The sequence below is a fragment of the Lutra lutra genome, chromosome 10 (genome assembly GCF_902655055.1).
Source record: "Lutra lutra chromosome 10, mLutLut1.2, whole genome shotgun sequence".
In the NCBI taxonomy this organism is placed as follows: Eukaryota; Metazoa; Chordata; class Mammalia; order Carnivora; family Mustelidae; genus Lutra; species Lutra lutra.
The window spans coordinates 51,988,197-52,001,126 of record NC_062287.1 but is presented as its reverse complement, the minus strand read 5'-3'; the positions used below and the strand labels follow the sequence as shown (position 1 = coordinate 52,001,126).

At 48.5% G+C, this 12,930-nt stretch overlaps 1 protein-coding gene across 4 annotated transcripts in view; it reads right to left on the bottom strand.

Annotated features, from left to right (window-relative positions):
- TENM4 (teneurin transmembrane protein 4) overlaps positions 1 to 12,930 on the bottom strand; it is a 2,938,802-nt gene that overhangs the window by 48,799 nt on the left and 2,877,073 nt on the right. For all 4 annotated transcript variants that reach the window (XM_047690277.1, XM_047690278.1, XM_047690280.1 and 1 more), the window contains 2 exons: positions 10,957 to 11,206; positions 642 to 874 (listed from right to left, as the gene is read on the bottom strand). In XM_047690277.1, the coding sequence (XP_047546233.1) occupies positions 642 to 874; positions 10,957 to 11,206 (483 nt within the window). The remainder of the gene's footprint in view (positions 1 to 641; positions 875 to 10,956; positions 11,207 to 12,930) is intronic.

Here is a 12,930-nt window from a genome sequence, read left to right as displayed (position 1 = left end):
CTGAAGGACTCAAAGCTAAAGCCTGCAGTTAACCCTGCCCACGGCACGTGAGCGCCTACAGAGATGATACGCTGCAATGTTTTGATAAAACGTTAACATGAGAGAGAGCATAGATATCCAACAGTATGGGACTGATGAGTGAAGGACAGGACATCCATTTGATGGAATGCTATACGGCCACAGAAAATGAGGACAGAGAAGACTAATAACATGGAGAAATGTTCGTGATATATCAGTGAGGGGAAAAAACCAGATTATTAAAATAGTTTGTTTAATGTGACCTCAGTTTTGTCTGATTTTGGTGAGCACACAAACACATGCATACCAGCACGCAAAAGAAAGGCTAGAAGGAAAGACAGGAAATGTCACCCGGGAATATTTCTGACAGGTGGAATTGTGACAATTTTAAGTTTTCTCTGTAGGCTTCTTGGTATTTTCCAAAATGCTTTTGCAAGGACAAACATGTACTTTTTTTGAAAATGGAGTGGGTATGAAGCGTGAATTTTGCTATCACATGGGGCTGATTTATAATTTTTTCCAATTCTAAGCCCGAGTGTGAAGCTGGACTCCTCACTCCTGAGAAGTTAATTAGCAGGGCCCCCATCAATATTACTGATTGTGTTTAAAAGGCAAGGTCTTACCTCTGGGGTTGGTAAGTGTGGCTTCGGTGGCCTTGCCACCATCCCCGCAGCGAGTGTCATCGAAGGGGAGGCACTGGTCACCTGTCCCTGCGACCACTTCGGAGTTCTTGACGAGGTCCTTCACCACCACAGTGGACTTGATCTTAAAGACCCGCCGGCTGTTGGTATCCGAGAGGAAGACAGCCCCGCTCATGGGGTCCGTGGTCAAGTAGTATTTATGTGCTGGGCTGTGACTGTGAGATAAGGACACACAGTTGGTGAGCACCTTTTTTCTCCACATCAGGGGACCACAGAGGTATAACTTGAAACCAAGCAAAAAGTCACCTGGGGATGATGTCCCTCTTTTGGGTGAGGGTTCTGCGATTTTTCTGACCCCAGTGGTTAGCTTCACTACCCGTCTTACCTAACTGTTAATACAAAAAAGCTCTTGCCAATGACCGCATTGCCGCCCAGCACCACGTCCATAGGAGGGGCTCAACTCGTGTTTTCTTAAAAGGATTATCAGGGAGGCTGATGGTGGGTGGCCTGTAAAGCTGAGCCAGAAATACTAGAGGGCTTGCCTCTAAAAAAAAAAACAAACCACACTCCAAGAGTTCAAAACACAAGCCCTTCTTCCCTGAGTCTGTACCGCAGCCCTACCCCATCGGCCTCAAGACCCAACTGACTCAGGCTAGTCAGAACTGGCCAGCTCTGATGCTCAGTCAGAGGCAACACAGTCTTCTGTTACTCAGACCCACCTTACACTCATCAGGAGCTCAGGAGTCTCCCTTCTGTAGTTAGATATAAGGAATTGCAGTTTGAGTTTGTAATTTGCAGCAACACCCAAGGAAAAAGAAATAAAACAAGGCGGTAGTTCTGGTGATGGTTCTGTTTCTGAAAGTCAGTCCTAAAGTCAAGGCTCTGCCAAAGAGGGAAGCAGAGGCGGACTGCGGCCATATGGAGGGTGGTAGAGGCAAGGCACTGGCCCTGGGCATAAGGCAGGAGACAAGCACAAGTTCTGGAATCAAATCAGTCTGGGTTCCAAATCTGGCTCTGTCATTTCCAGGTTCTGGAACCTAGACAAGGTTGCTGGCCTTCTGAGCCACAAGTTTTCTTCATCTGCACAATGGGGTATGAACAGCTACCTTGTTGGTGTACTGAGAAAATCATATAAAATCACAGGTTAAGAATATTTAGCATAGTGCATGGCACATCATAGATACTTAATAATCTTAACCGTTCTTCCGGTTCCTAGTCATTATGTTTTTTTTTTTCACAGTTGAAGAGAACTCCCTAATTAAACCCGGGTTGTACTATCACATGGTACTGCTTTATAATTTCTTCCAAGTCTAGGCCAGACTGAAGCTGGACTCCTAAGTCCTGCAAAGCTGGTTTTCCATTCCCGTGCATGGCCTCATCATTCCTGGGGCCTCAAGCTGCATCTTAATGCTGGTTGCTGCTTCCAAGTCTTCGGAAAGTCTTCTGATTCAAGGGACTCTCCCTCTGTTCGGGTTGGATGGCCTGGCACTGGCCATTTTCACTGGATGGTGGGATGCAAACCGTGCTGGGGACTCAGAGGGTGGACTGAGCAGTGCCTAGAGCCCCAGCAAAGCAGGGGCACAGTACAAACCTTTAGGATGCAAGTACGAGAATCAGAAAAGTCTAGAAGGAAGTGATATTATGTTTTATCCAGACTTATTGGTTTTGGCTCCTTTTGAAAGACAAGATTTTATTTTATAGATTGGTGGTTTTTGAATCACACATGAAGACAGGGGGAGGGGGGAATCCTCATCTTTTCAGTGTCAGGGTCTACGAAGGTCTTAATCTGGCCCCGACTGGCTGTCTTCATAACCATCCCTTGCTTTGGGTATTGTCTTGGGGACTGGCAGATTCTCAACAGGGCCAGATTCCCAGACCCAACATATGCTCCCTTTATTTTCTCTACTTGAATTAGACTAAGGTGACATGATTTTCTCCAACTGTCCTTCCTCTCTAGACCTAAAGTGACTGTCCCCTCACCTCATCCTTCTCAAATAATAGGAAGGTCTCTTTGCCTGCAGCCTGGGTCCTCCCTAGGCCATTCTTCCTTGTTCTAACCCAAACACTGTCACATCACCCCAGTGCCAACAACCTCCCTTCCAGGACGCCCCATGGCTTCTAGGCCAAGTTTGGACTCCCCATTCAAGCAACACACAGGGCCCTTCACATGCAGCCACTGCCTCATCTCCCCAGCCTCCTCCCAGAAGACGCCCTGTACTCCAGCACCTTGTATCCCCTGCACCTCCACACTTCTCTGTACCTGTCATCCCCGCTCTGTGGAATGTTCTGTCCCCCTTCCCTCTTCAGCCTGCTGAACTTCTACCCATTCTTCAGGTGTCAGCTCAATGGTGCCTTTTCTGGCAAAACCTTCCCTGACCCGTGTGTGGAAATTCATATCTGCTCCGAAATGGGTAACAGGACACTTCACATAATGCTGTCGCTATTTATTTATGAGGCTGCCTCCCAAATTGGACAGCCAGCACTTGAAGGGAAGAGACGGAAATTTATTTGGTTTTGTGTTCCCCATGTTCAGCTTGGTGCCTTCCAAGGTATACCAGCCACTTGCTTTAAATGGACGGCATCTCCATTTTGAACTTATTTATTTTCATTCAAATTACTTGGTGTTTCTTTTACTTCTCTTTTGGGGGAAACTGATAACAGCAGAGATGTCCTGTTTATCTTGAAATGCCCCCTGAGACTCTGCCCACAATGCAGCACAGAGGTAATCTCCCCAGATGCAGATTCTGGATAAACAAAATTGCAGCCACCTTAGAGCCCACTCTGCGATGCGGGGCAGCCTTGATCTGGGCAGCCTCGATCTGCTTTCCTGATGACAGCTGTGAGGTGGGGGGATCATTTCATTTCTTTGTGTATCACTCATGACAAACTGTGCCATCCACCTTGGCAGAAAATGTGTCCTGGAGGGAGTAGGGTGGGGGCCCTGTCCTCTGAGATTCGCCCCCTGGGTTTCTGGCTCATGTCTCCTTGCACCGACCCAGGGAAGTGTCACTCATGTACAGTTTCTCAGCTCAGTGAATTCCACAAGGGGGTGGCACTGGCAGGCCTGTCCCAGAGAGTCTGAAAGAGCTGTGGTCCAGCTTTTGTGCCCAAGGACATATTTGCCGTCTGGTGGTCCGGGAAGTGTAGGGAAAGAATGCTAGAAGATGTGGGTTCTCATTTGAGCAAGTAACCTACATCACTCAAATTGTATGTCCCTTGGCTGTCAGCCGATGAAGGTCCTGCCCTGCCTGGCCCACAGGCTTGTCATCAGGATCAAATGAAAGGATACATCTCAACAGCCCTTTCTGGTTGGTAGAGCTCTTGGACAGTTTTCAGGGTCCTGTTTCCTCATGCTACCCGCCCAGGGAGCAGCAGCCCAATCTCTGCCGGGGGCAGGACCCCCGTTCAGTGGGGGCAGAGCTTGCAGAGACGACTGTTGCTATTAGAAAGCATCTGCTACCACCTCTGGGGGCTCGTTCTGTCCCAGACACCAGCCCAGTGCTTTATACACATAACCTGACCCTCCTCACAACTACTGTGTAAGGCAGTAAAAAAAAAACTGTGTTGTTTTTTTAAAAAATATGTATATTTCAGAAAACTGAGGCTACCAGAGGTGAAGGGACTTGACCAGGGCCAGAGACTGGTGAGCGGCAGGATGGGTTTCCAATCCAATCCTCTTGACCTAAAGGCCGTGTTCTTCCTATTTGCCCACACTGCCTCTCAGGGCCTAGAAAGTGCCCCTGCCCTTCCCCACCGGGGAGCACCTGACTGTGTGCTGAGACCCAGCTCCAGCATCATCTCATCTATCTCATCTGTAATGCCATCCCTGAATTCCCAGCCCTGCTTTCCTCCACTGGATAACTGGCCACTTCCTTCCTGGTGCCCCTAGGCCCTCAGCAGATTACTGTAAGTACTGTGGCACCTCAAGACACTTCCGTTTAGTTTGCCTCCTCAACGACATCTTGAACTCTTTAAGAGCAGGGAGCAGCTTTGAGTCCCTGCTGCTTAGCTCTGGGCTGCTGCAGAGTAAGTGTTCCAGAAAGGTCTACTGAATTTATGAATCAGCGAGTGAATGACTGACTACATGCCTCCCTGGGAGTGTACAGAGGAAATACGAATGCTAAGGAGTTTAAGGTGACGGTGCTCAAACATGGCTGCACATCAGATTCACGAGGAAAGCTTAAAGACAAAAAGAAAAAGAAAAAGAAGAAGAAAAGCCTCACTGACACTGAAGGTCCTGGGCACCTCTACCTTTAGGATCTCTCCAGGTGACTCTGAGGCACAGCCGGATTTGGAAACTGAGGCCTGACAACAGGGCTCTTCAAACATTAAGGGGCAAATGATTCACCTGGAGATGGTATTAAATGCAGATTCCAGTTTAGCAGTTCTGGGGTGTGGCCTGAGCACCCGTATTCCTAACAAGTCTTTAGAGAGATGCCGGGGTCGCCCGTCTGCTCTGCGAGTAGCATAGCCTTCGGCTACAAACCATCTACTCTACAAACCATCCCTGCATGAGACGCAGCCCCAGGCCCAGCTCTGCAGCAGGGACTGTGTCAGATTCAGCTCTGATTCCTGGTCTCTTGAGCCGTGCTGGGCACAGGGGACAGTCATGGCTCTGTTTGCAGAGTCTACCGAGGGACCCACATTCTTTTCTACCTCTGTAAACATGAACTTGGAACCTCTGGAAACTACGTACGCTCTTGAGACTCTGAGGTTGTCATCCCTGAAGTTCACAAGCTGAAATCAAGCCTCACTCTGCCCTCTTTCTGGATGCTGTGGGGAACTTCCTGCTAGGAGCTGGGAGTCCAGGGACCAGAAGCTCTCCAGTCCCTGCTCCTCAGTGAGAGTTCCCTCTTTGGCTCCGAGTAACATCTACAAATGAGCATTCTTTGACTACATCTGGTGGCAGCCCTGGCAGAACCTGATTTACTGGTTCTTAGAACCAAGTGGGAAGAGCCACAAAGACAGGGAGGGGTTCAAATGGTAGGTGACCTTAAGCAAATCACTTCATCACTCTGAGCCTTAGTTTCCTCATCTGAGAAATGGGGATAATCACAAGTACTTCAAAGGGCTACTTTGAGGACAACACTGTATAAAGAATATATATATATATATATATATACACACACAAAGAATATAAATCTCTGAGCACAGTGCCTATTCCATAAAAAGGCCCAATAAATGGCAGCTTGTCACCTGGAGAAACCTTCAGATTATTCTGTTAGTGCATAATGGAAAAGCTAAGACTTAGTATTGTCCCTTCCAGCCTATTTTCTGGGGGCAGTACAGGGCTCTCTACTGGAGTTCGCTTAATATGTGCAGCTGGGATGATGGAGACCTGAGTTCAAACGTGCTTCTGAACAACAGGCTTCAGGCATTCCTCTGAGATCCAGGGGAGGAGATCTAGGGGGAAATGAGGATCCTCGTTCCCTGAAGGTGTCTACCGAGGGAAGATGCCCCAAGGGGTCCCTGGACTGAGTATGCCCTGTGTGGCAGGCTGGCATGAGGCTGAACAGAGGGGGACAAGACTGTCCCTGGGAGCACCCACATGGACTGCCACTCCTGGGAACAGCTGGGACAGAAAATGCTCATGGAGAAGACAAAATTTTAGAATTTTTATTCCACTTCTGACATTAACGAATGGGGACAAGAAAGGCCCGGAGAGAGGAAGGGATTTACCAATATCCAAGTGCTGTTAAAATCAGAGCTGGGACCTGGGTCTTTTCACTCCAGAATTTCTGTAGAAAACTGGAGAAGGCAGAAAGAAATTCCTTTATTCCTTCCACTTTGGTTTACTTCAGAAGTAGTTTTTGGCGCCTGAGAAAGCTATGAATTGAGGGAAGGCAGGAAGCTGACTTTGAAATCATGCCACGGATGTATTGAAAGATCACTAAACGTCAGAAACAAAAGGGCACCAAAACCACAAGTCTCACGGTTTATAGAAGATGCGTCTGGAAACCGGAAACGCTGGGCTTCCAACCCAGAGGCCCCCAGTAAGGGCACCACAAAGCTGGGCAGGAACCCTGGCCTCCTAATTCTGCCTGGCTTCATCTCCTGTAGCCCACCTGCATCCAGCCAGGGACCACCACTGCCTGAAGGCTGTCATGTGAAATGCTGGGTCTTCACCCCAGATCTTCGTATGAAACATACTTCTGTGTTTCCTCTAAAACCCAACTTGGGGCTGTGCATCGATTCACAATTCAGTCTCATCCATATGAAGCTCCCTCAAAATTCTTTTAGCTTGCGGGGTCAGGAAAAAATATACCCCCTCTGAGAAGTGAGCATATTTTCCCATTTCTGATAATGCAAACCGTGAGAATAATTATGTTTCCCTGTTTACTCTGGCTGCCAGGAGGTTCAGGATTTAGTCTGACATAAAATCACATATGTGTTTCCTCCTTTTTCCCTTTGTTCTCAACTTCTACTTAATTTAGTCTAAAGAAGTGTGTCTCTGGTTAGAAGAGGACTGAATTCATTTTTGGGAAAGGTGGAGACACCATCATCATTATATAATGGTTATGATGATAGTAATAATACATATAAATATAATAATAATAACAACCAGGCCTGCAGCTCCCCCTGTGCCTCTGTGCCCAGCGTAATGCTGGATTCTTTACAGACATCCTCTGTAACCTGTAAAACTGCCTCGGAGAGAGACTCTGTTAACCTCCAGGCAGAAACAAAAGCTCAGAAAGATGAAGTGATTTTTTTTTCAAGGTCACACAACAGGGAAGCTTCAGCTTTCTCAGCTGTAAACTGCGTGCGGCAAGAGGGCCTACCTCACTGGGTGGTTTGGGGCTGAACTGCTACAGTCCATGTAAACCACGAATGCTCTCTCTGCCACAGACGAGGTGCTCTATCCATGTTAATTATTATTTTAACCTTAAAATAATATATATAATTGGGAGTGCCTGGGTGGCTCAGTCAGTTAAGCATCTGACTTCAGCTCAGGTCATGATCCCAGGGTCCTGGGACCAAGCCCCGTGTTGGGCTCTGGGCTCCGCACCTAGTGGGAAGTCTGCTTCTCCCTCTGCCCTTCTCCCTGCTCATGTTTTCTCTTTCTAATAAATTCTTAAAAAAAAGTAATACATAAGATTGTTCCATTAGTACTATATCTAATTACATAGGTGTGGATATAACATTACTGGATTTTGGGTTTGTCTAACTCTTTCCACCATCCCAAGATTTTCTTTGATCCCAACTTAGCACCTACCCCTTGTACAAGTTTGACGTGTGCTACGTGTGGATAACTGAGAGCCGCATGTATGGCAGCCCCAGCTCCACCTGCCCACAGCTACTTCCAAGTCACCCGGAAGTGTGCAAAGCACCTGTGCCCCAGGGTCAGTCTAGCACCACAAAGACAGCGGTGCTGATGAGCAGACATTGCTCTTGGAGCATCTGATAAGGCCCTCTCCACCTGCTGCAGTGTCTCTGTGAGCCTCTGTGACAAATCTACCCTGTGATGAAGCTCCTATTTGGGGACCACTATTTTGGGTGGTCCATATGGTCTGAAAAATCCTCTCCCACTCTGTCCTTGCTGGCAAACTTTCTGGTGGGGTCACCTGGCATCCCAGCCTCCAAAGCCAAGGCATCCGGAATGCCCACAGAAGTGCAAACCTGACACCTGTCTTCTTCCAGGTTCTTTGCCTGATCGAGATGTTCTCAAGACTTCCCACTGTGACCATCGAAGCCACTCAACACAGTTTGGATGATGTCCTCATTTATTCCAAGGAGAAGCAGACGGGTGTTCAAATTACTATGCCAAGGTTAAAACTGTTTCCCCAATTATTTTCTGTCATGTCCACAGACGACCAGAGTAGTTACTGCACTTCACTAGAGATGAAAGGAGTTCAGGCTCTCGCCACCCGTCCCCACCATTATTAATGACTTCCTCTCACAGTAACTGATTACCCCCAATCAGTTCCAATCGCACAGGACTCATTTGCTATTGAGCCATCTGAAATGGACACGTGCAGCTTACCATACAACATGCAACAAGGCAGAGGAGAGACAGGAAATTCTCCACTGGTTGGCTTACCTATGTCTGAAATCTTTATTTCTGACAGAAGACAGGAGAGCAGGGAATAGAAGAAAGAATGAGGTGTTAGCAGCAGGGTTAGAAGCATTATTAGCAGCCTGAAAACTTGACAGCAATGGTACTGTACAATACTATAATAAATAAAGACTTAGCAGCTATGACACTGATTTATTTTATATTGGATATTACTTGTCAGTGAGCTCACTTACAAGCCGCTACATATCACAGAAGAGGCCTGGTTTCACCTGCACCACCATGGCTGAGTTCAGGGGAAGAGAATGAGGCTGACAAGCTGTTGTTCTCACCAGGGCTAAGACAGAGGCTGGAACAGCTGATTATCTCCCCTGTGCAGAGACACAGGCCCAGAGATACACCTGCTCATGGCTGTGTCTCTGTTGGTGTGCACACGGCCCTACAGAGGGTACTTAAACCGTGCGCAGCCCACCGTGATTCTCCTCATAGTGGAATACAGAACTGGAGGTATACCATAATTAGAAGGGAGGGGGTGGAACAGGAAACAGACTGGGAAGAAAATATATTAAGATGGTAAGTACTGATAAACTTATTTTTCTCTCCAAATTTCATTTACTCCTCCCTTCCTTGTCTATTATCTTCCATGATCTCCCCTCAAATGTGGGAGGGAGGCAGGGAAAATGGGATCTCCTATTTTGAAGATGTGAAAATGGGGGCCCAGAGAGGGTATGTGTCTTGCCCAAAGTTGTATAACTTCTCTGCCATGGTGGCCTGACTCCCTAGTTGATGGCTCTTTCCGTGGTACTCTGGGAGACAGGAAGACAATGTGAGCAGCTGACTGGAGCATCCCTGACAGATTCTGTGACAGTGAAACTCATGAAAGAGAAAAGAAAGGCAGAGAGTATTCCATTGGTGGTTCTCACTAGCTTGATATCTCATCTCCCAGGAATCCAGAGAATTCTGATTCTTCTCATGGCCAAAGACCCTCTGCTTTATTTGTCCGTGTGTGTGTGTGTGTTTGTGTGTGTGTGTGAGAATAGGAACCCTTTCCTCCTGAGGGCTGCCATGACTGTGGCCAACCAGCAAGCCTTCCCTTCCTTTCACATGTGCCCTGTAGAGTGAGATTCTTAGCCGACAATCACCTCCAGGGAATAATTTAATGTGGCTTTAAGCCAAAACAGCCCTTGTTGGGTCAGGTGACAATTCTTTGGTGAGGCAGAGTTGTGTGACGGATAGCCTTCTGGGTTTGGGTCTGCCATTCCAGAAGCTGGACCTTGGGCAGATTCTTTAAATTCCCCAAGTCTCCTTTTTTCTTGTTTGTCAAGGGCAATTGTGACAAATACCTTGTAGACTGTTACACTGTGCAAATAGTTGGGATCTCACAGAAGTGAGTTTCCTTATCCCTGGCCATTTTTGGAAGAAAGCTTTCCAGCTCATGGGCCCATCCTGTCCACATGGACCCTAGTCCAGGAGACAGGCAGATCCCCTTCCCTAAAGCAATTCTGAGGAATCTGGTGCCATTTCTCCTGAAAGGGAGTGTGGGGCTCCCCTGTCTCTAACCACAGCTTCTCTGTAACCCCGGAACACTGCCTATGAACAGTGCTTTGGTTCTAAAAATATGTGCTTTGGTTCTACAAAGACCTGCTTTAGGGAAGCCTTGAGAAAATGCAACCCATCAGGCCCTTCCCCGAGCTCTAAGTGTGGCTGTGCTGCATCATGCACAGTTTGTACAGGGAGAAGAAAAAGGAAAAGGCCAAGTCGGCTGGCCCTGCGGCCCGTCAGGGGCTGGGAGGCTCTGCCTAACTTCAGCCTGTGGGCCTTTATCTGAAGAGAACTCCTCCTAACTCAGATGAGTGTTTAGTAACAGGGTCAAACCAGGCAACTCTGGCATGGGGGCCATGTCCATCCTGTTGTCCTTGTCCCTCTAAGAAGGCTCATGGGACTAATCCCAATCTGTTTGGTGCCAGGAAATGAGAGGAAATTCAAGGGCTTCCAGAATTCTAATTCCTGGTTGTTAGGAGACCTTTATATCTTCTGGGCACCGAGAATATGCTCCTGAACAGTGATTTGTCTTCGCTGCTGTGCCCGGTGGAAAACAGCACCTGCTTCCCCAGAGCCCCGGGTTTATAGTTCAGCCCCTGAGCTGGGAAGTGAAAAGTCCCGGATGGACTCTGGCAGGTGCGGCTGTGTATCCCCTCCTCGGGGTGCAGTGGGTCATGCCAGGTGGGCCCACAGGATGGCCAAGGGACAGTATTAGGAAGCTGAGGAGGACATCTCCTTACATACCTCAACTCCAGGATGTTGGTGACATTCCCAGAGGGGAAGATCCTTCGGATGTAGTTGAAGTCCCCCACATAGAGGCTCCCGTCGGAGCCGCACGTGAGGGCCACAGGGGCCAGGAGCTTGTTGCCGTCGGCAAGGCCATTGCAGCTGGGGCAGGAGATGCTTCTCCGGCGTCCGTTGCCCATGATGCTCCCGATGACAGGTGGCTGCTGAGACACAAACTGGTTCTCCCCATTCCCTTTGTGCAAGATGCCTGGGACCAGGACAAAAGGGCAGAATCAACGATGGAGCCAGAAATGGCCCTCTTCTGTGGCCGACCACAGAGTCCCCTTGATTTTTTCAAGGAACACAAGCCCTCTGCCTACCATTTCCAGACTCAACCCCCAGGGCTGTGGCAACCCCACCATGAAACCCAGAATGTCCCGAACAGGCCATCATCCTCCTCTCCTGAATGAACGCTCACGACGACTCTGTAAGATGGGTCCTATTCCCCTCTCTGTATTAACGGAGATTGGGGTGGGGGGCAGGCTGGTGGCTCACCTGAGGTCACCCAGGCCCTGAATTATTCGCTGCTTCTCAGATAGTACATGTCTAGTCCCTGTCTTTATCACAGTGTGCATTTTTTAAAATTACGCTTACCCATTTTCCTCTCCTTAGATTGCTACCATGTCAACTGTGGAACTGTTGTCTTCTTCCCTTCTGTGCCCCCAGTGCCTCAGGCAGAACTGGACACAGAGTAGATCCCAATGAATGTTTACAGAGATGCACGAGCAAACTTCAGTCTCCTCTCACCAGGGTAGAGTTGAGAGACCTGGGTTTTTATGTGGTTTTGCTCCTAACAGACTGATCCCAGATGCTGCATCAGACTCCCCACTGCTTTACCTGCTCCTGGGCCTCAGTTTCCTTCCGAGCTAAATGAAGGGACTGAGCTTAGTGACCTGCAGGCTTCATCCCATATCTACACAATTTCTTTTTAGGTCCAGCTCACCTTCATCTCCCGTGTTACTGCCACAGCCTCCAAACTGGACTACTTGCCTCCGACCTCACCTCTTCCATATTGAAGCCTGAGTTTTGGGTTTATGGTCACCAGGATCTTCTCCCAGGCTGTCGCCTCTTAGCTGTGTCCTTTATTAAACAGGTACCTTTCATTCTTACATAGTCTAATCACTCATTTTGCTACCACATGTTTGTGCTCTTTTTGGTTTTAGGGAATCCTCTGAGATCATAAAGATATTCTTCTAATTTTTCTTCTATTAAAGTGTTATCTTTCAAATTCAGATCTTTAATTAACCTTATTTATTTTGTATGTAGGGTGAACCTAACATATCTATCCATCCCCCACTGACATCTGAGGCCCCCTTGGTCCCGGGCCAGTTCCTACATATGCATGGTGTGGTCCTCCACTGAGATTCCTTCTGTGCCCCATCCCATTCTGCAGCGACAGAAGCCCTGCTGTCTGACCGGGCATGGGACAATCTAGGGCAGATTATGCTTGGCAGGTGACGAAGTTCTGGCCAGTGGCGTGGAAGCAGAAGTGGGGTGGGCAGCTGCTGGGAGGTGTCCTTGCAATGGAGAGGGCCCGCCCTTAGCCCTTCTCCTCCTCCTTGCTGGCTGAGATGTGGATATGGAGGCCGAAACTTAGGCGGTCACCCTGCACCATCACCTTGGGGTTGGAGGTGCAAGCAGAGCAATGGGAGGGGAGGAGCCCCGACCTCTGACCTGGCAGGCAGAGTGCCAAGCAGCCCTGGACTGCCTCCCTCTGGACCCGGGGCTGAGTGAGAAACACATTTTGAACTTATTTGGAATTCTGTTATTTTGGCTTTTCTGATGCATGTGGCCAAAACTGGTCCTCCTGATGGCTTTCAGGCCATTCTCTGAACTCCTTGCTCGGTCCCCTAGAGTCTCTTTATCTGCTCCGGGGCTGGCCCCACACAGTACGGGAGATGGTGGTTTTTCTAAAACCGTCGAATATCTGGC